This window comes from Mustela erminea, chromosome 12 (assembly GCF_009829155.1).
Source record: "Mustela erminea isolate mMusErm1 chromosome 12, mMusErm1.Pri, whole genome shotgun sequence".
NCBI classification, from domain to species: domain Eukaryota; kingdom Metazoa; phylum Chordata; class Mammalia; order Carnivora; family Mustelidae; genus Mustela; species Mustela erminea.
Window position 1 is genome coordinate 1,113,777 of NC_045625.1, and position 21,386 is coordinate 1,135,162.

Below are 21,386 nucleotides of genomic sequence, written 5' to 3' on the forward strand. Positions count from 1 at the left end.
CACTGAGAGGCAGCCACGGACTCCTGGTCGTCCCCGCGTGAGTGGCCTCCCCTGGGTCCGCTCAGGAACCACCAGGTGCTGACCTAGCGCCCTGCATCTCACAACCTCCCGGTCCCCGCCCAACACCCCAGATGACCACACCGAGGCGGGGGGGTCAGGAGCTCGCCCCTGCGCGCCCGACTCGCCAGATGCGGGAACTGCCCTCAGGCTTGGGTCCTTCCGGCTCTGGCGTGTGTTCACCCCACAGATCTTTAATGGAGGCCTGTTGATGAGGGCCAAGCTCTGCCCTAGGCCCTGGAGATAGAACAGTTACCGAACACACCCTGCCCTCATTCTGCCTCCAAGGACACGAGGAATAAGCCAGGGAGCAGCGTGGGGTAAGGTGCTGGAGGGCGTGTGCTGGCGGGGAGGGCACCAGCCTAGGCCTCCTGGAGGAGACGGGCCGCAGGTGCTGGGGCTCTGTTCTCGGAGATGAGCCCAGGGGGTCGCTGGCCACACAGGGAGGCAGAGGGGACTGGGTGGGCCACCTGTACTCACTCCGTGGGCAGGGCCGGAGGCAAGGCCAAAGTCAGCTCCTTAGCTTTCCGCTTCTTATGCTTGAGGTCTCCTCCTCCTGGAGAAATGCTGCCGTCTGTCCTTTTGCCGGCTCCTGTCTTGCTGTGCTCTGCTCCGCTGGCCTGTGTGGGAGGTGCCGGCATCTTCCTGTTCCTCGGAGATCCTGAGGGGCCAGAGGCGGCGACGGCCTCGGCGTCTGCGGTCTCCAACCCCATCTCACGTCTCCGTGCCGCATCGGGGACTGCTTTTCTCTTCTGTGCGACAATCCTGGGCTGCTTTTTGGATTCCGTCTGAGAGATAAGAGGCTTTTCCGGGGCCTGGGTTTTTCGTTTCAGGAGCTAACAGAACCCAAAAGAAAACACACAACACGTCTTAATTGGGAAGTCACGCACAAGATGGAAAACACGTGTACACACGTGTACGTGCACCTCAGTCACAGCGACGTAGCTCTGCTACCCGCATCCCGCACACTCATTTTCACACGGTCTAGGAGGAGCCCTTCCTCACGCCGATCTGAAGCCGGTTGTGGTGAAATGGCTTCTCCACGTGTCTGATTAAAACGAGGAATGGATACCTCCTTCCTCGTTCCTACAAAACTTCAAAGCGAGTTTTTCATCTAAGCACCTCCTGAACCACTGAGCAGGGACTTCCTGACCTGGAGCCCGAGGGCACTATGCGCGACCCATTTTCCTATTCATGGTTCATCAAGAGCTACTTCTCCGGACGCCTGGGTGGCTCAGTTGGTTGGGCCGCTGCCTGTGGCTCAGGTCATGATCCTGGGATCGAGTCCCAGATCGGGCTCCTTGCTGGGCTGGGAGCCTGCTTCTCCCTCTGCCTCTGCCTGCCATTCTGTCTGCCTGTGCTCGCTCTCTCTCTCTCTCTGACAAATAAATAAATAAAATCTTAAAAAAAAAAGAGCTACTTCTCCCACTGATGAGGCCCTGGAGCCACAGTGGAGGACAGTGTCTGTCACTGTAGAGGACACTCGAGTGACCGGCTCTCCAGCGTTCCAGCAGCCCAACCCTCCCCCGGTGCTCCGTTCCCAGCCTGGCTGTTCTCAGCCACAGTGAAGACCCTGGTTATGTGGCCATGAGACAAGACACGAGGAACCGAGTTTCCACTTAACCAGTTCCCACAAGGTTTAAGATTTGGGGAGGGACCGGGTGGCTGGGGACGGACACCAGGGAGGGGTTGTGCTATGGTGAGTGCTGTGAAGTGTGTCGGACTGTGGATTCAGATCTGTACCCCTGGGGATAATAATACGTTACAAGCCAGTTTAAAAAAAGAAAAGGAAAGAAAAAAGAAAAAATACACATGGTTTAAATGCGGAAAAAAAAAGGACGGACGGATTTGGTTCCGCGTAGGACAGAGAAAACACGAGGCTCGCCCCGTAACGAGCACCTGCGCACGCACTTCGTCTTGCGAGAAGGAGGGGGCGTCACGACTCGAGAAACCCTACAGAACCCGGGGCTTCCCCGCGGAACCGCGTCGGCGCTGCCCCCGCACACAGCATCCCGGGACGCGGCCGCCGCTCCTGCGGTCCGTCCGGCTCACCCCGAGGCTCGGGAGCGGAGTCCAGAGAACCGGCCCCCGCACGGGACTCTGCCCGGCGCCCGCCACGCCCCCGCCGGGGCCGGTTCTGACGGCCCGTTTCCTCCCCTGGAACCAGCCAGGGCCCAGCAGCGACCTCCGAGGGGCCCCCGAGAACCACGGCGGACCCCGGGGCAGGAAGGAGCGTCGGCGTCCGGAGCGGGACTGCGGAGCGGGGCCGGTGCCGCCGCGCGGGCCGCACTCCCGGTCACGCCCCTGCCCTTTCCGGGCGCCCCCTCGTCCGTCCGCCGGGGACGCTGGCGGGGACGCCGCGGGCGGGCGGGGGACGCGGACACGCACGGAGAGGAGGAGGCCGGTCCGCGCTTCGAGGCCGCGCGCCGGGGGCAGCCGCCGTGCAGGCCCCGGGGCTCGCGGTCCACGTCGCGCGGCCGGTCGGCCCCGCACCCGCCTGCCCGTCCCGCGCGGCCCCGCCGCCCTGACCTCCCGCAGCGCCCGCCAGTTTCGGGAAAAGTCCTCCGGCGCCTTCGGAGGCCGCGCCACGACGTCCCCGGGGCCGCCTCCCGGCGTCCTGCCCGCTTCCCGCCCTTTGCTCCTCCGGAGGCTCCTCTTCCTGCTCCTCCTCCGAGGGGGCTTGTGTCCAGGCCCCGGCTCGGCCAGGGGGTCGCCCGGGGCGCGCCTGCGGGTCAGCGCCTTGGCCATGCCGCCGCCGCCGTCCGCGGCCCCCGGGGCCCGACGCTAGACCGCGACCGGACCCCGCAGCCCGGGCCCGGAGCCGAGCTCTGCCCAGCGAGCGCAGGCCCAGGCCGGCCCCCAAACCCCGACTCCGGGGCCACCCGCCTCCCGCACCCCGGAAGCGACCCCGCGCGCGCCGCCGCACGTGCGCCCCCGCCCCCGGAAGTGCTCTTCTCTTCCCGACCCGCTGGAAACGGGGCCTCCGCCCCTGGTTCCGCACAGCCCGGGGCAAGACGAGGCTCTCCGCCCGCCTGGGAGAAGGGTCACCGGCCCAGCGAGCGGCGTCGGTCTCCACGACTGAGTGTGGGGTTCGGGGAGGCCTAGGATCCTCCGAGAGCGAGGGAGGGGATAAGAAACGAGGACGCCGGAAGGGAACTGGGGGGCCGCAGTCGCTGTGGCACCGCGGCTGGGCCGGCCGAGCGCGGGGGCGCAGGCGGCCGCCAGGGGACGCTGGGCGGCCGGGCCTGGGGCGGGCGTGGGCGGAGCCGGGGGGCGGAGCGGGCGGGGCAGGGCCACGCCCCCAGCCGGGCGGCCCGGGCTCCGCCCCTCCCTCCTCAGTTTCCCGAGCGGGGACGGAAGGTCGACCCCAGCGCAGCGCGGCCGCCGAGGCTCTTGAGCCACAGCCGACGGCAACGAGGAAACATTGTAACAACGCTGAGAATTATTTTGCGCAGCGGCGGGGAGAAGAAAGCACCAGCCGCCCTCTGCCTGGCCCCGCGGTGCCTCGGCGGCCCGAAAGTCTCCGCGTGGGTCAGCGCGCGGGGCGGGGGGCTCCAGGGAGACGGCTCGCACACCAGCCCGGGAATTCGGGTACCCGCAACTGCCGGGCGGCGGGAGGAGGTTGACCCGGGGCGTGGGGAGGGGTGCGGTTACCAGACCCCAGCAGGATGCCCGGGGACGTGGGAATGGCAGGTAAGTAAGAACTTCTGCCTCCACGTGCCCGACGCGTTAGTTGCAGTATCCGGGGCATACTTAGACTAAAACAAGAAGTATTCGTTGTTTATCGAAAATGGAAATTTAACGAAAAGTCCCGATTTTTATCCTCTGAACGTGGCCACTCTATGGGGGGGCGGGGCCGCTTAGATCGGGTCACAAGGGATGGCCTCTTTGAGCAGGTGACATGTGAAACCTGACGGGGAACCAGGGCTCAGAGGGAAGACCCCAAAGCCCTTGACGCCAGCCGGCGCGGCTCAGGCTCTGTGCGCCAAGGGGAGACAGGAGCAGCAGGGCACGTCTCACCTGTGATTCCAGAGTCTCGGAGGCTGCCGGAAAGGGTTTGGATATTTTACTCTTAGGGCAGGGGAAGCCATCGATTGCTTTAAAGCTGGGGGGTGACGCAGTCTGACTTGAATTCTTAAAGGATCACTGCCACTGTGTGAGAAATGGGACGGGGAGGGCGCACGGACACGAGAGGGCGGGGAGGCCAGGTGGGAGCCATGACCGATGCCCAGGCCTGCGGTGATGAGCTTGGATCAGGGGGCAGTGTGTCCTTCTGGGTCTCCAGGGAGCAGTCACAGAGACAGTCAGGCGCCCGCAGCGAGAACTGGGGTGACGTACCGGGGAGAGGTAAAAGGGGAAATGCGGGACGGGTGGGGAGTGCCTAAGGCAATCCCACAGATCTGGCCTGGGAAAGGAAAGCGAACCAGCCCGGGATGGAATCCTAGCAGCCTCCGGATAACAGAGGACACCAGGGCAGGGACCCTGCACAGTCCCCCGCTAGCTGTCAGCTGAGTCGGGGGGTGGTGTCCTGGAGGTGTGAGGGAGCCGGAAATAGTGCTTTGGAGAGTATGACCGAGAACCTTCCAGAAAGTAGAGTGGGCTGCCAGGTGGTCTGTGATGCTGAGGGCAGCATGGTGCCACGTGGCCTGGTTCTGTGACTGTCCACCGGGGCCAGACACAGGATAGTGAGTAGTGAGGGGGAGCAACTGAGGCAGAAAGTGTCTTTGAGACGTGAGGGTAGTGGGGGGCCCGGGATCTGCACTGGGTGAGGAAGGGCGGAATGAAACAGGATCACTTATATGTCAAGGGATTTCAAAATGGAGCCAGGACTCCATTAAGGAGACCGGCCATATGCCTGTCCTCACCGGTGGACACGTGACCTCCTGAACTGGGCCAAAGTGCAAATATTCCAGGGACCAACCCTGAACCCTTCAAGCCCCCCCACAGTGAGAGACCGGCAATGACAGCCTCAGTGCAGATTATGTCATAAGGCTTCCCTTTTTGCTGCCGACACCGATCACAAATTGTCTGTAAGCAACACACCCAAGCGGCCTACCTTAGCTGTGAATCCTTCTGAGTTTTGCTCCCTAGTGGGGCCTTATGTGGGTCGTGGCCCAAATCTCGGTGGCCTGGATAGCAATTCTTCCATTCCAGGTAAATGAGCTTGTGTAGCAATCGCCTCCTGATGATTTTAGCTAGACACAGGGGAGGGGGAGTGGAGAGCAGGACAGGTCACGGGGTGTCGGTCGGAGCTGGAAGGCGCAGCCTGCCTTCAGTCAGGGGACAGTAACCCAGCCTCGGTTCGAGAATCACGCCTGAATCCACATTCCCATGATCCCCGGTCCAGTGCTCCTTCCTGTGACTTTGCTGCTTGGCCCAGCCCCATCCCAGGGTGTAGGATCCGCTGCCCTGGGCCCAGGACTCACCTCGTGCAAGAGTCTGCGGGCTGCCCACTCCCATGGCCCCTGCCCCGAGAGGAAGCTCCCAAGAGTAAACACAGCCTCATCTTCCCGCCCACCGGGGTCTACCACATTCCACACCGTCCAGATGTCCAGTCACAAGGCTCTCTCCCTGGGCTGCAGGCTGGTTTTCCCGAGGATGAGGGAGCCTCACCCTTGGCAGAGAGGCTTGGGGGCAATTCTCACTTCTGCCCTCTTTCTCCTGGGCTGCTGGGGACTCTCCGATTTCCAGCAGGTGGGTGAGTCTGCAGGCGTCGAGGTGTTTGGGGAGCCCTGGGGCCGGGAATCTGAGCTCCTCTGGGTGCCGAAGGAGGGTGCCCTGGGGAGAGAGGGAACTGCCTGGGGTCTTCCCTCAGCCTTGGGGTTTGCCCCTGGACAAGGGGCAGATCTGAGCGTGGGGTTTTGGGGATGGAGTGTGCTCACTGAGGAAGGAATGGGCTTCTCCATCTGTGTCCTCCTCCCCCAACCCCACCCCGATTGCCCCCTGCCCCTTGCCTCGCCCCTCTGCCACCCCCTCTCCTTCCCCTCCCTCGTCCTTTCTGTCCTGCAGCAATTTCTTCAGGCTTTGGAGCCGGAGGAAGTGACTTCTTATTTCGGCCCTGAAGCTACTTTAAAAGGTACTTGTCGTGGGGTCTTCTCGGCAGGGGGTTCTCAGGGTCAGGGCTCTGTTGGGGGGAGGAAGCCCAAGAATCTGCCATCATTCCTGTTAATCAACTCCGGACTTCTGCCAAGTCCATGAAAGCCGGTCGGGGTGTTCTGGACCAAGCTGGGGTTGTGACCCCAGGCTTCTGCTCAGTATCTCAAGGAAACAGTTACTGATTAGCTGGCCCCTTTTGCCCCGGGGCCTCCCTTGGGCTAGGGAAGCCACAGGAGCTCTTGTGGTTTCTGGTCATGGATGGAAATATTTATCCTTTCTGTGAGAAACAAGATAGGCCGTGGCTCAGGCCCAACCAGAGCCTTCCTGTCGCTCTGGGCCCAGTCTGTGGACCTCTGTGCGGTGCCAGGCCCCTTTCCGAGTTGGGCCATTGATCTAAAGGCTGTTGGGGACCAAAGGCAGGGTGGGCTAGTCAGGGTGGAAAGAAAATGAGGGATGTCTCTCTTGTGCCCAAATTGTCTGTGGCCTGGGTCAGCTGCACACGGAGCCCTGCTTGGGGCCACCTGGGGGGGAAACTTGTGAATCGGGACCCCAGGTCCTTGGAGCTCTTCCCCTCCTAGGGCCGGGGTCCTTAACTCCTCCGGGGGCTCCTTAGGGGGGAGGCAGGTGGGTGGAGAAGGCTGGCAAGGCTGGTCTCGGGCACCTGCTTTTCCTAGAGGCTGGACTTGGACCTGCTCTGCCCTGCTCATGGCGCCCATGAAACTCCTCATGGGTCGAGGCTAGTGTGCTGAGTGAGCGCTGGTCTGCCCCGGGGCAAGGCCCAGATGGGAGAGGCGACTTGCACTCTGCCCTCCTCCCAGCCAGAAGGAGATGAATTTGAACCCAGGCACCCCCTCCACCGGGGTTCCAGGCCAGCAGGCATCTCCACGTGCCAAAGGGAACGGATAGGGCCCCCTCTGCAGGGCAGGAAGAGGAGGGCCGAGCAGGGCTGAGCAAGGCAGCCTCCTGTCCCCTGCAGTGCCTCCGTTCCATGTGGCCCCTCTCAGCTGCGTCTGTGAAGACGGGCCCCGGGGGCCTCCCTGCACGACCCCGCGCTGCTCCCTGCACGCCTGGGGCCGGCGCATCGCCGTCTCCTTCCCGCCGGAGCGGAGCCTCCTGTCCGGGTCCTTCACCAGCGAGCGGGTGCTGAACGCCTCCCTCCGGCTACTGAGGCGGCCCACCCACCTCTGCTTCACGGGAGGCCGCCCCCTGCTGCCCCCGGGCGCCCGGGCCAGAGTCACTTACTGCTCGGGCGGCTTGGTGAGTGGGAGCCCGGCTTCGCCTCGGGGAGAGGCCGCACTGAGGGTGTGCTGGGTCAGGGGGACCCCACGGTGCCCAGCCAGGTGTGCCGGAGGACACGGCGTTGGATCTTTGCCTCACGCCAGGCCTCCGAGGGCGTGTTCCATGGAGGCTCGGAAAAGCGGGCTGAGTTCCCCAAGGCCCCTGGGCTAGCCGGTGGCAGAGCGAGGCGTGAACCTGGGGGACCACGGAACGGACAGAACCGGGGCTTGGCGGTCAACCCTTTGAGTTCTGCTTCCGGCTCTGTTCCAGGAGACTTGGACCAGTCACTCGATTGGATCTCAGGGTCTTTAGCTGAGAAGTGATGAGGACTGGTGTCCGGTGGCCGTGTAAATCTGTCACCGCGCATCCGTCGGGCCGCGGCCGCTTACGTCATCACGTGCCCCTCCCTGGTTGCTGCGTTGCGCGGCCCGGCGGGGACCGGGACACAAACCATTCCTGGTCAGCCTGGGACTCCTGGTGACTGCTGTGCTGTCTGTTAGCACGGGCCTAGCTAGTCCCTGGAGACACTCCCTGTTTCTGTACATGTGGGACCCCGCCAGTGTCTCTCCAAAGGCCAAGGCCACGACCTGAGGGAGGACTGGAGTGTGGGTGGGGGTGGGTGTTGGCTGCAGGTGTAGAAGTGGGCACAGCCCAAAAGGGCACGGGTCCTCCCCAGCTGTCCCACAAGGATGGGCTTGGGGGCACTGGACTTGGAGAGGAGCCCTGGACAGAGCTCAAGACAGGTCTGTGCCTGGTGCTGTGACGTCCCAGAGAGGCCCTGTCACGCAGTGGGGTCACTGGGCTCGGTGCCATGCTGTTCTCTCTTCTCTAGGAGGGTGACATCCTGGTGGGTGCAGACAGGTTCTACATCCAGCCAGTGAGGAGGCAGCACCAGGAGCTGGTGCCTCCCTGGGTTCGTGCCCAGCCGCACCTGATCCACAGGCCTGTCCCCAAGGTCCCCACAGTCCCCGAGGCCCCAGAAGTCATCCAAGGTACAGCCCCTGGGAGAGGAGGGTGGGGATGCCCTCGGGGACAGCTCTGGGGGGAGGGCCAGCTCTCCCCGATGCCCAGGGAGCCATGCAAAATGCCGCAGCCGTGACTGAACCATCTTCATCAGGATGTTGGGGCGCAGGGAGGGCAGGGGAGCACGTGGCCGGCCATCAGCCGTGCCCCCAACTGTCTACTTGGTGAACAGGTAGACATTCAGCCTACAAACAGCCCTTCCTAGCTCACACAGCACACTCACAGACACGCACTGTTGGCAGGACGTCACTCGCTGGTATTGGTTGCTAGCGCGGACGGGAACACGGGGCCCAAAGACAGAGAGTGGCCACTCGGGGCTGACACGGTGGCTCTGGGCATGATCCCAGTTGGAGATGGCCCTGCTGCCTCCCAGGCCTGCTTGTCCAGCCCTCGGGCTGCCTCCGGGTGCAGGCAGGGCGCTGTCCTGGGCAAGCCTTGTCATCTTGGAATGAGCCTGTTCTGCTCTCCAGCAGGTGCCCAGAGGGGCATCAGGGATGCAGAGCCAGTGCCCGGGGCTTTGGAGAGACATAAAGGACCAAAAGGCCACGCAGTAGCTCCCTCCTTGGGCGCTGCACTGCCACCAGGCCCTTTCAGATGCTTCGGGATGCCTGGTCACTACGGGATCTGGCCCTCGGGGTGGGATCCAAGACCCAGCAGCCTCTCGGGCTAGCCACCACTAGTTCTAACAGTTGCCGCAGAAGGTGACCTGCGGCAGCTTGGGACCCTCAAGTCTCCTGAGGAGTCAGGAGACCCGCTCCCGGAGGTAGGGGCTGAGAGTGGGCCCAGCCCAGAACCGCTCCCCGGGTGTCCACCCAGCTGGGAGGCAGGGATTACCTGCTCCCCACGTCCCCCACGTGAGAGCTGAGGACCCCTGTCTCCCTGAGCTCTGTAGCAGGAAGTAGTAGGGACCGGGCTCACACGGTGTCTCCGAGCCTAGGAAGGACCTGGGCGTGGGGCTCCAAAGCCACAAGTCATCTTCCTTCTAGAACCTTCTCTGTCAGCCCTGCTTCCTCCCTCAACAGGCCGTCTTCCTTCCCCTCGCATCCGGAGACGGGCTGCGGGGAGTGTCCTGCACTTGGAGCTGCTGGTGGCCGTGGGCCCCGACGTCTATCAGGCTCACCAGGAGGACACCGAGCGCTACGTGCTCACTAACCTCAACATGGTGAGTGTTCCTTGTGCAGCGGGCTCCTTGGATGGCGCCGGCCCCAACGCGTGGGACTCAGGAGCCTCTGGACACGGCGCCCCACGCCAGGAACTTGGGTGGAATGTGATGGAGCTGGCTTGCCTGGGGGCTTGAACTCAGGCTGAACTTGGTGTAACCCTCAGGCTGGGTCGTGCTTGCGGCCCAGGACTTTGCGGGGGGGCAGGTGGCCTGCACTCTGCTTCCTCCTTCCCTCCCTCACCTGGAGTGGAGGTGGGTGAGGGCCCAGGACCTCCTCTTGGGTCACTAGTACACCCCACAGCCTCTTGCTACTTGGGTCCCTTCTTTCCAGGGGACTCTCAAATCTGGCCTCTGTCCTGAAGCCCATTTGCTCCGTGGGAACCTCGGCCAGCAGTGCCGGCCCTCTTCCTGTGGGCACCCCACTGCGGCTGGCCTCCCCTTCACTTGGCTTTAGGGGTGAAGGTGGGTGGAGGGTACGACTCCACTGAGTGGTGTCGGAGAGACCGAGTCAGGAAAGGAACGTGAGACCCGTGCCCGCAGCCGGAGGGCACGCGTGGGACACACACATGCGCACGCACACGCGTGCACACACACACAGTGACTGCTCTAGGCTGCCACGGAAGCTTCGGCAGCGTCAGGGAGAGTGCCGGCCCTGGGGGGTGGGCTGCCCCTACGAATGTGCCCTGCCTCGGGGACGGCCACCCGTTTGGGCAAAAGGCAAAGCCCCCCCGGCTGACGGCCACAGGCTTTCCCTCCACTCGACAGATACGGAACCTGGGCTTCTGGGCTCCCTTAGCAGCATCTGAGCAGTGTGGGAAGGGAACGGTGGTGCTCGGATTCCGGCCCAGGCCAGCCGAGGCCCGTGGCCGCACCGCGCTCTCACGGGGCCGTGTGTCATTCAGAGGACGAGCTGGTCCAACAGCCACGCGACAAGTCAGCCGCGATCGACATCTTGACGCACGTGGCGAGGAGGCTGGCTGGGGCGTGGGGGGGGCTTCTCTGCGGGGCACCCAGGAAAGGGCTTGTGGGGGGGGCCTCGTGCCGCCTCATGGAGACGTGCAGGTTAGACAAGCCGAGAACAGTTTCGGGGGGACGGACGGAAAAGAGAAAGGACGAATCTGGTGAGAGAGAGGCAGGGTTGGAACGGAATGTTCTAGACTAATGACAATGGTCTGTGTCCCGTTGTTTCAGGGGTGTGTGTGGGGGGGGAGCCCGAGCAAGGGGAGGACAGGAGCGCATCTGCCCGTCCCCGCGGCCGGCTTCCCGCCCGGCACCTGGCGTCTGCCCCCTGTGCCGATGGAACGTCTTCTCCGGACTCCAGCGCGCCGGTCGGGCCACGCCAGCCCACACGAGTCTCCCCTCTCTCCTGCCCCCCACAGGGGTCAGAGCTGCTGAGGGACCCATCTCTGGGGGCTCAGTTCCGAGTACATCTAGTGAAGATGGTCATCCTGACCCAGGCCGAGGTAGGCGCCGAGCTGGGAGCCCAGAGTCAGCAGAAAACCCATTTCTGTTCCCTTTACCTCTTCCCGTGGGTCTCCGCCTCGTACCAGGGCTGCGGTGAGGACTGAGATGCCGGCGGCCCCCGCTGGGCGCCGCTTCCGTAAACGCAGCCTCTCTTACTGGGTCCCCAGGATGCTCCAAGCATCACGGGCAACGTCACGGCGTCACTGCTGAGTGTCTGTGAGTGGAGCAGGACCGTCAACCCCGAGGACGACGCAGATCCGGGCCACGCCGACCTGGTCCTCTACATCACCAGGTAGCCGGGCTCCCCGGGCGCACCCCCGCCCGCCCGGAGCTGCCCCCTCTGCAAAGGCGGTCCGGCGGGCGTGTCCGCACCATGCGGATGTCTGTCCTCTCTTCCCAAGGTTTGACCTGGAGTTACCGGATGGTAACCGGCAGGTCCGAGGGGTCACCCAGCTGGGGGGTGCTTGCTCATCCTCCTGGAGCTGCCTCATCACTGAGGATACTGGCTTTGACCTGGGGGTCACCATCGCCCATGAGATCGCACACAGGTAGGCACCCTGTCCCCAAGCTGAGGCCTAGGAGCTGACCTGGGCTCCCAGGAGGTCACGTCGGGGCTGGCAGAGTCTGTTGGAAGGAACCGATAGCCTTGGCCCCAGTGGACTCGGGACGTGGGGGAGGGACAAGGGCTGGGAAATCTGATACTGCTTGACTTCCAGGTGACTAAAAAACCCTTTTCTCCCCAAAAAACAAGCAAGATGAACTTAACAATTAGAAAATAAGTTTTTTAGGAAATTCAGGTAAAGAGAAAGCAGACGGTCAAAATCCTACCACCCAGAGAGGACGTCTGTTCACGTTTTGTTTTAGTCATTTCTTACCCACACGCATCATTTTTTATTCGCAAAATTGGGATTATATTGTATATTGTCTCGTTACTATTTTCTTAATGGAGCAATACATCCCGGACATCTTCCCCAGAGTTTTTATAATTTTTTTGGTGCACATTATTTAATCCCACGCTGTTGGATTTTAGGCTGTTTCCAGATTCTTCCTGTTACGGGCGCTCTGCGTTCTGTAGGCATATCTGTGCTCCGGTCTAGCGTCACTTACCCAAAGTGGCGAGTTTTCTCCGAGATCTTTAAGTCTTTTCATTATGAAAGTCGCGCCCACGTGCAGCGCGGAGACTCCTGAAGTAAAAACCTGGGTCTGTGCCCCTTTCCCTGGGCACCCACCGGCCCAGGCCTTCCGGCCCGTCTGAGCTCTGTGCGGCCCCCCGCACCCCTGCCTCTGTGGGCGGCTCAGGTGCCCCGTGAGCCTGGGCTCCTTGCCCCTACATCAGCCCCCAGCAGTTCCACCTTCACCCCGGTTCCAGCCCCTGCACTTGACCCTTGACCCCCACCCACCCACCCCGCCTCCACAGCGCCCCCTCCTCTCTGACCTTTAACCCCACCGCGTGGCTTCCCTCGACATTTTTAAAGCCTTTCGATGTTTATTAGCAGAGAGAGGCAGGAGGCTCTGGCTAATAATCGGTGCTCTCTCGGCTGGGAAACTGAGGCCGGGCTCTCTGGCGGCGGGGTCAGGAGGCCGCTGGGGGTCTGAAACCCCGCGGCTGGAGGGTCCGCCAGGCCTGGACTGCGGGGGTGGGCGGGGCGGGTGGGTAGGCGAGGGGACCCTCAGCGGTTGCCTCCGCGCACAGCTTGGGCGTGGAGCACGACGGTGCACCGGGCAGCGGCTGCGGGCCCAGTGGCCACGTGATGGCATCCGGGGACGCCGCGCCCGCCCCTGGCGATCTGTCCTGGTCTGCCTGCAGCCGCCAGCAAGTGCTGCAGCTGCTCAGGTAGCTGCGTTGCTCACCCCGCCCTGTCCTCCCCACGCCCCCATCTCCACGCGGGGCGCACCCCCACTGGTCCCCCAGACCCACCCCTCCCTCTGCCCCAGCCCTGCCCAGCCCGTTTAGTCCCCTCCGGTCCTGTGCCTCCCTGGCGTGGACCCCATCACCTGCCCGGCCCTCTCCTCCACCCTCCCCTCCCCCCATGTACCCACCCTTCCCCCGCCCCTCCAGCCTGTGCCCCTCCCTCTGTCCACACCTCCTGGTGCCCGCGCCCTCCGCCCCGCCCGCTCCTGCGTCCACCCCTCAGTTCTGCCCCATCCACGCCCAGCCCCCCCCAGGCCCCCCGCCGTTGCCTCCACCCTCCATCCGTGCAACCCCCGTAGGCCGCATCCCCCTCCTCACCCCTGCATCGGGCCCCTCAGCTCTGGATTTGAGCCGCCTCCCAGCCCGGCTGCTCGCGCGGGTTCACTCCCCGCTCGTGCCCTCTCCCCTTCCCGCCCCCACCCGTGTCCACCCGCAGCCTGAGCCCAGGTCTCGTCACAGCGCAGGACGGGCGCACTGCCTGTTGGATCTGCCGGGGCCGCAGGCGGGGACCGCGGGGCGCCCTCCCCCGGCGCAGCCAGGCCTCCTCTACGGCGCAGACGAGCAGTGCCGCGTGGCCTTTGGTGCTAAGGCCGTGGCCTGCACCTTCACCAGGGAGCACCTCGTGAGTCATGCCCCCCCCCCCCCCGGTCCACCATGCCACCCGGGCTCATGCCCCACTGCGAGCACCTGCTGGGCCAGGCTGGGTTACTTGTTAAAATTCTTAATTTTTTAAAGAAGAGTCCCCATGTTTGCTCCCCATTTTGACACATTCATTCCACAAATTACGTAGAGCAGACCCTAGCAGGCTCCTGACTCTGTGCCCAGGGAACTTCAATAGGCAGGAACTAAAGGCTTCCAACCCAATGGGAACCTGGAGGGCTTCCTGGAGGAAGTGGCCTCCAAACCAAAGCCTTTAGCAGCCGTGTAAGCTGGCAGGGGAGGGACATGAGGGGATGAAGGGGACAGGTGCCCCCAGTGCAGACGTCCCCCTGGGCTGACAGGACTTTCATGGGCCCCAAGCACCTTTGCCTTCATGGTCCCTTTCTCGACGTGAAATGTTGAGACTCATTATCAGTGTTTTAAGTATTACGTGAGTACTGTAAATACAGTTCTATTAATATTACATATTAGAACATCTTGGATCTCAAAGATCATCTTTTTCTTTTGATTTTGAAAGAAATGAAATCGTATTTGTGGGCCCCTAAAATGGGCCCTGGTCGGCATCCCTGTCCCGTGGAGAGGTGTGCTGTGCCCTCTCTCCCTCACCACCCGCGCCCACGGAACAGCTTATGTGTCGGTGGGTCCTGTGGTGTGGGGGTACAATTAAGACTGGAGGCGGAGCCGACGGGCTGTGGTGACGCCGCACCGGGCACTTGTCTACCCTCGTAGGACATGTGCCAGGCTCTGTCCTGCCACACGGACCCCCTGGACCAAAGCAGCTGTAGCCGCCTCCTCGTTCCTCTCCTGGATGGGACAGAGTGCGGCATGCAGAAGGTCAGAGCAGGAGCGAAGGGATGTTGGAGTGTGTGTGTGTGTGTGTGTGTTTGTGCGCGCACGCCCATGCATGTGTGCCCTTGCCCGCATGCACGCGGGGCCCCGAAGCCTGGCTGCCTGATTTCCTGGGGTGGGGGACAGGAGGATCGGTTAGCTGAGGCAGAGGGCCCTGGTGCTGCTCTTGGCCACCTGGTGGGGAGAGCTGGGCCTCAAGATGCTTCCCGTGTCCCCGTGACCTGCCCAGCCTCTCCGCAGGGCCTGGAAGGTGGGACGGGTTTTCTAGGTTTGCAGGACCACTGAAGACTGACAAAGTGCCTGCCAGGGGCCCGCGGGGGATCCCGAGCCCCGCCCTCCCCGCACCAGTGCTGCGTGTCTTTTCCCCCCTGCCTGGGTCTGGTGTTGTCCCCCCGTCCCACAGAGGAGACAAAGGCTCTGAGTGGCCGTGATAGCGCGGCTCAGCTCCCTGACCCAGGCTCGCTCTCGCTGGCTGTACCAGGCAGCGTCTTCCTCTCCCCTGCAGACCGCAGGGCCTCTGCCCTTCCTCTCTGCCCGGCGTGGCCAGACTCTTCTTTCCTCTAGCCTGGGGTTAGCATTGTTTCCTGAGCAGGATGGGGGCGCGGGGGTCCCTGTGTGCACACAGCTGCGTGGGTGTGGGTGTCCTGGGGGGTGCCCTGTGGCTAGGGGTGAGCATGGCTGTGGGCGCCCTGGATGCGGGACGGCGTGTCCTTCTCTTGCAGTGGTGCTCCAAGGGTCACTGCCGCTCCCTGGCGGCGCTGAGCCCCGTGGGGGTGGTGCACGGGCACTGGTCTAGCTGGGGTCCCCCCAGCCCTTGCTCTCGCTCCTGCGGAGGAGGTGTGGTCACCCGGAGGAGGCGCTGCAACAACCCCAGGTACCACAGGGAGGGGGCCCTGTCCTTCAGGTCAGGGAGGGGGCCTGCTGCACGGTCCCTGGTGGGGGGGGCAGGGGGTCACCTGTCACTTCTTGTGTCTTGTGGACATTTTCAGGCCTGCCTTTGGAGGGCGTGCGTGTGTGGGCGCTGACCTCCAGGCTGAGACGTGCAACACCCAGGTAGGCCTGCTTCCCCCGGGCAGGACGAGAGGCTCAGGTCAGTGGTGCCGGCCCCAGGGAGCCGAAGGATTGGGGCGGCTGTGATTTGTGGCTCACGCCAGGGCGCTTTGGAGAGTGGGGTGCTGCTGTGTCTCTGCTGGGACCCCAGTGGGTCCTGCAGGTGTTGCACCTCTGTCCCTACATGCCACCGCCCTCGCTGGGGGCACCCCCTGCCTAAAAGCGTCCCTTTCAGTCCAAGCACAGGTGAAATCCACATCATATCAAATCACCCGTTTTGAAGTGTGGAGCCCAGTAGCGTTGGTCCATCTCTAGCACCCTAAAGGAGAACCCCAGACCCATGAAGCAGTCACTCCCCTTCCCCAACCTCCAGCCACTGGCAACACCGGTCGCTTTCTGTTTCCGTGGATTTGCCTGCGCTGGGGCGTTTCATAGAAGTGGAGTCCCACGGTGGGCGAGCTTTCGTGACTGGCTGCTCTCCCTCAGCATCACGTCCTCAGGGTCATCACGTGCGGCAGGTGTGAGCAGTGCACTCCTTTTTGTGGCTGAACAACCTCCCCTCGTGCAGACGGGCCTCGTATCACCTGTTCATCCGGCCGTAGGCATCCGGCCCGTTTTCCCCTCTTGGCTGTCGTGAATCGTGTTCCTGGGAACATGTCTGTCCATGGACTTTGGTGCCAGTTTTTATTTCTTTTGGGCAGACTCCTAAGAGAGAGGTCCCTGGGTCATAAAGCATTTCTACGTCCGTCCAGTTCTTTCTTTGAGGAGCCCCCGCCGGCCGGCCCAGCAGGGAAGCTACTCTGCTTCCCCGCCGCAGGGCCGAGGGTTCTGGTCTCCCCACGTCCTCCCCTTCTCTCCATCCTCGCTGTCCGTGGTTTTGATCATGGCCATCAGACTGGGTGGTTCCTTGGACCTTGCATTAAGATCCGCACCCGGTGAGACCTTCCCTCCCGCCTTCTGCAGGCAGACTCGGGGCCTCCCCAGCCTGGGAGGGCGCAGTCTTCCCCGGGAGCACAGGCTCGGGGGAAGGGAGCCAGCGAGCAGCGCTCTGTACGTCTGTGTCCTGTCCTTTGTCCTGGCAAATTCTCCCGGATTCTTGCATCAGCAGAGAAAGGCTTGTCTCCCTCAGCGTACAGAGCAGGGAACCGAGGCGCAGCCAGGAGCTGGGCTCCAGCCCACATAGTGACCCGGTCACTGCATGGTGCCTTGTGGTCCCCAGTGGCAAAGGCCGCTATCCTAGGTGCCCTGCCCCAAGCCCCCATCCCGGGGCCCCTCCTGTGCCTGTCCTCTGCCTCCTCCCGGCCAGGCCTGTGAGAAGACCCAGCTGGAGTTCATGGCCGAGCAGTGCTCCCAGACGGACGGGAAACCGCTGTATCTGTCCCCAGGCAACGCCTCCTTCTACCGCTGGGGCCCCGCTGAGCAGTACAGTCAAGGTGCGGCTGGCCCCGTCACCCCGACGCCGTGGAGGGCCAGGCACTGGCTCCGGCTCTGCGTCGGTCGCATCACGTCCAGGCACCACCCCTTGCTAACAGGCCTGGGGCTCAGCTTTCCCATCTGTAACACGGAGATAAGAGCAGGGCGCCCTGTGCGGGGAGCGGATTCAGTGCGATGACACTGGGGCTGTGCCAAGGACGCTCCTCGGCTCCGAACTCCGCGACGCTGCTCCTCCCCGAGACAGGACCCTTGCCCCCAACTCACAGGAGGAAGCGGGGGTGGGCCGGGGGTGCTCTGCGGTCTGTGGAGTTGCCTTCTCTACACCGGGGTCCTGTCCCTCTGCCTCCCCAGGGGACGCTCTGTGCAGACACATGTGCCGGGCCATCGGCGAGACCTTCATGGTGAGGCGTGGGGACCGTTTCCTGGATGGGACCCGGTGTGTGCCAAGTGGTCGGCAGGAGGACGGGACCCTGAGTCTGTGCGTGGCGGGCAGCTGCAGGGTAGGCGTGTGCGGGCAGCCGGGCGCCCTCCCAGCCACGGTGGCCTTGGGGCCAGTCCCATGGGAAGTCAGAGGCTCAAGGGCTCCGGGGGTGGGGTGAGGGGGCATCTGCGGGCGCTGGCCACCATGAAGCTGCGGCGGAGTCTGCACGGCTGCTCCCAGGGTGCTGGGGTGACCTTGGAGCCAGCCGGAGGTTCGGAGCCCTGTTGTGACCGCGGCGAGTCCGTTACACCTGCTTCCCGCGTCGCCCTCGGAAGCTGCGAGGGCCGCCCGTCAGAGCCTCCAGTGTCACCCACCCGCGTGTCACCGCCACCGCTCTTTCCACAGACATTCGGCTGTGACGGCGCGATGGACTCCCCGCAGGTGCGAGACGTGTGTCAGGTGTGCGGAGGGGACAACAGCACGTGCCAGCAGCGGAACGGCTCTTTCACGGGCGGAAGGGCCAGAGGTAGGGGCTCCCCTCGGGATGGATGGCCGCGCTCCTCCCCACCTCTAAGGATCACCTGCCGCTCGGAGCCCCGGCAGCGAGCCCAGGACCCTCCGCCTGCCTCCGCCTCTTCACCAGCCTCCCCGAGCAGCTGACCGTTGGCTGAGGCCGCCACGGGCAGTGGCACTTCCGGGTGGCCGTGCTAAGACCCAGATAGGGGACAGCGAGGAGTGGCCTGGCCTCGCCTCTCCTCCCCGAGGAATCCTGTCCGAGGGGATGTTATACTTGGGAAGCCTGCGACTCGGCTCAGTTTCTGAAAGAGGTCAAGTCGTTCGCAGAGTAGGCGCTTGGAGTCCCCCTCCCTGTGGTGGGCCACATGCTGAGCCTGGAACCTGGGATTCGGTCCCTCCGCCTGGGCCGGGCAGCCCCCTGGAAGGTGACCGTCCGGCCTGGCTTGGATTGGCCCCCGGTGACAGGGGACCCTCTACTGCCTGAGGCAACCCCATTGTTAGCTTTTGGCCTCAAGGTGCCTCCCCCTGCCCACCCGGGATATCTGAAGTCCCCCTTTCAGTACAACGTCTGTGACCTGAGACCCCCCCACCCCCGCTGCTTCCTTCTAGAGTATGTCACGTTCCTGACCGTGACCCGCAACCTGACCAGCGTACACGTCACCAACCGGAGGCCTCTCTTCACGCACCTGGGTGAGCTGGCCCGAGGGCGTGCCCCTGACAAACCAAAGCTGAGAAAACACCGTCCCCCAGATGCCCTCCCGACTTTTCCTTCCTAAGATTCTATTTACTTACTAGAGAGAGAGAACGTGAGTGGCAGGCAGAGGCAGAGGGAGAAGCAGGCTTCCCGCTGAGCAGGGAGCCGAGCCGGGACTCGATCCCGGGACCCCGCGGTCACGACCTGAGCTGAAGGCAGGCGCTTCCCTGACGGAGCCGCCCAGGCGCCCCCAGACGCCCTCACACTTCTGATGCCACCTGCAGTTTCGGGGGTTCCCTCAGCACCGCCAGGTCGGATAAGTCCCCAGGAGGACCCCCAGAACACCGAAAGCGTTTCTATGTGTGGATCTGGCTTGTTCGAGGGCGAGGAGATGGTGAAAGAAACCAGAGCGGAGATGCCTGTCGGGCGGACTCTGGGAGGGCTCCGTGTCCCGCACCGGAGTGTGGCAGTGGGCACGGGCTGTCGCCAAGCCCAAGCTGCCCCGGGCTCAGCGTCCAGTTTGATGAGGACGTCGTGATGTGAACACGACGCACGGCCGAGCGACTGATGACTCACGTGATGGCCTCGGTCTCTAGGTTCCCAGAGGAGACCAACCGAAGCTGCTGTCCGGCTTCGCATATTTGGTTTTTCTGGCCTGGCCGGTCCCCACCTTAAGCAAAGACACTCCTGTCTGTGTGACTTAAGTCCCTTCCTGGAAGCCCAGGGCAAAGGCCACACCTGTCTCTGGGCAAGGCCGCCTCCTTTCCCACTTAATGCCACAGTGTGTCTTGATTTCCGGAGGGCGTCCATACCCGCCCTTGACATCTGGAGTGGGGGGATATCCGGTCCTGGGGGCCTTGAGCCCCCGAAACCTGCCTGCAGAGCTCCGTGTAGGCAGACTTGGAGAGAGGGCAGGTCCACGGTGCTCACCAGGTTCTGGACAGAGGTGCCGGGCCACCGATGTGTGGTCAGATGCCTGTGGGCATCTGGGAAGGTGTCCCCTGCCTGCCGCCGAGACTGCCTGGCCGGCCAGGGCACCGGGCAGACGGGCTCCCTGGGGAGGGCTGGGGCCCCGGGAGGAGAGCTGTGGCCCTGGGATTCGTCCCCATGTTGCCACCATCCCATTCGTTAAGTCAGGACCTCTTCCGTGAGAGGGCCGGCGCCCCAGCTGCCACAGGTGTGGGGGAGGCGGACCCCCGCCCACAGCCTCGCTCCCCCACAGCCGTGCGGATCCGAGGGCGCTACGTCGTGGCGGGGACTTCCAGCATCTCTCCCAGCACCACCTACCCCTCCCTCCTGGAGGACAGCCGTGTGGGGTACCGAGTGGCCCTCACCGAGGACCGGCTGCCTCTCCTGGAGGAGATCCACATCCGGGGACCCAGCCAGGACGACGTGGAGATCCAGGTGATCCGGAGGGCCTGGGGGAGCCGGCGGGGCCTGCTCCTGCTGTCACCTGCCCCTTGGCTCAGCAGTCCCATGGGGGCGCACGGGAGTCCCTGCAGTTCTGAACGGGGGCGTGCAGGGGTCGTGGCTCCCCCCCGCCCGGGGGAGGGCTGTGGTGCGGGGGTCTGAGATGAGCTGACGCTGCGGGCCCAGCAGGGAGAGGGCGATGTGTGCGCAGGGTGTGTCGTGAGGAGGGATGAGGGGAGGGACCCCACGTGCGAGGAGCCTGGAGGCTGCACAGGTCTCCAGGGCTTGGGGTTTCCCCCCGGATACTGGGGTGTTGGGGCCAGAGCTGCTGAGGGGGTTCTGGGTAAAGCGCAGGGGCGATCGGGCCTGTGTCAGGCCTGGCCGAAGGAGGCTGTGGGAAAGAGACAGTGGGATGCCCAGATTGGAGACCCACTGTGGAGGGTGTCCCTCCTGGAGCAGGGGCAGCCCAGCTGCTGGAAACAGGGAGACCCCGAGGTCAAGGGCTGGGGCCCGGGGACGCAGGTGGACTAGAGTTTGAATCCTGCCTCGGCAAGAACTCGGCAAGGGAATTGACTCTTCTGAACCTCAGTTTCCCCATCCGCAAAATGGGGCTAAGAATACATACATTATGAAGTCAGTGTGAAGGTCTACCTCTTAAAGATAAGGGGCATTAAGCGTGCGGCGTGTCCAGCGCCCTACACCTGTGTGCCACGAGCGGTGGCGGCTGCAGCCCACACGCTTGCTGGCTTGGATCCTGAAAGGGCCAGCGGCTCGGGATGCCCCCTCCTAATGGAAAGTGAGGGCCCCTCCCCTGCTGCAGAAGTCCTGGGGCAAAGGGGTGGGTGCCAGGAGGGCCGACCCAGTAGCCAAAATTTCTCCCAAGCCTCGCGGTCCTCCACAGAGCTTGCCAGGTTCTCATCCTGTCTCTGCCGCCGCCCCTAGACCTCAATCTTCTCCCATGGAATGGGCACGAGGCTGCCGCCTGCCTCCGAGGGTCAGGGGATGCGCGTGCCAGGCAGTGTCGGCGGCGGTCGCTGGTCCCAAGGAGGCTCTGGGTGGACGCTGGCTCTTCCTGGCTCTCGGCGACAGAGCTCCCTGCGTGAGCTCCTCTGCTCGTGTCCCCACGTGTGCTTTGCAGAGAAAGGCGCTTGGTGAAATAGGTGGACGTTAGCATGTGTTGAAATAGCCCTGAGGAGAGGTCTGAGGTTGGTGGCCCTTGACTTTGGTCTAGCAGCGCCAGCCTCTGCCCCACAGCAGGAGAGACAGCAGGGGCCGCCCCAGAGTCCACCCAGGCTACAGGGAGCCCCCCGTGGACTAGTGCACTCCTTTGGTGACACCCCATGCAGCCCAGGCCACACAC

General features: G+C 63.7%; 2 protein-coding genes across 11 annotated transcripts in view; one reads left to right on the forward strand and one right to left on the reverse strand.

Moving 5' to 3' along the window:
- Positions 1-3,009, reverse strand: part of REXO4 (REX4 homolog, 3'-5' exonuclease) — an 8,940-nt gene extending 5,931 nt beyond the window's left edge. Inside the window, exons 1-2 of one of the 3 annotated variants that reach the window (XR_004277481.1) lie at positions 2,587-3,001; positions 538-893 (exon numbers count right to left, since the gene is read on the reverse strand). Coding sequence is in view for 2 of the 3 variants with exons in the window: in XM_032307852.1 (XP_032163743.1) it covers positions 538-893; positions 2,587-2,805 (575 nt within the window). In the remaining variant the exon portion in view is untranslated. Of the gene's footprint in view, positions 1-537; positions 894-2,586 lie in introns of all 3 variants that reach the window. The other 2 variants (XM_032307853.1, XM_032307852.1) reach the window with 2 other exon arrangements.
- A 324-nt stretch (positions 3,010-3,333) lies between these two features.
- ADAMTS13 (ADAM metallopeptidase with thrombospondin type 1 motif 13) overlaps positions 3,334-21,386 on the forward strand; it is a 28,353-nt gene continuing 10,300 nt past the window's right edge. For 2 of the 8 annotated variants that reach the window (XM_032307812.1, XM_032307813.1), the window contains exons 1-20: positions 3,334-3,648; positions 3,954-4,112; positions 5,640-5,751; positions 6,067-6,133; positions 7,130-7,410; positions 8,264-8,423; positions 9,477-9,616; positions 10,996-11,079; positions 11,248-11,372; positions 11,482-11,628; positions 12,774-12,914; positions 13,452-13,614; positions 14,382-14,486; positions 15,224-15,375; positions 15,491-15,554; positions 16,858-16,984; positions 17,337-17,485; positions 17,812-17,932; positions 18,532-18,612; positions 19,839-20,020. In XM_032307812.1, the coding sequence (XP_032163703.1) occupies positions 5,656-5,751; positions 6,067-6,133; positions 7,130-7,410; positions 8,264-8,423; positions 9,477-9,616; positions 10,996-11,079; positions 11,248-11,372; positions 11,482-11,628; positions 12,774-12,914; positions 13,452-13,614; positions 14,382-14,486; positions 15,224-15,375; positions 15,491-15,554; positions 16,858-16,984; positions 17,337-17,485; positions 17,812-17,932; positions 18,532-18,612; positions 19,839-20,020 (2,385 nt within the window). In that variant the 5' untranslated portion in view covers positions 3,334-3,648; positions 3,954-4,112; positions 5,640-5,655. The other 6 variants (XM_032307808.1, XM_032307810.1, XM_032307811.1 and 3 more) reach the window with 5 other exon arrangements.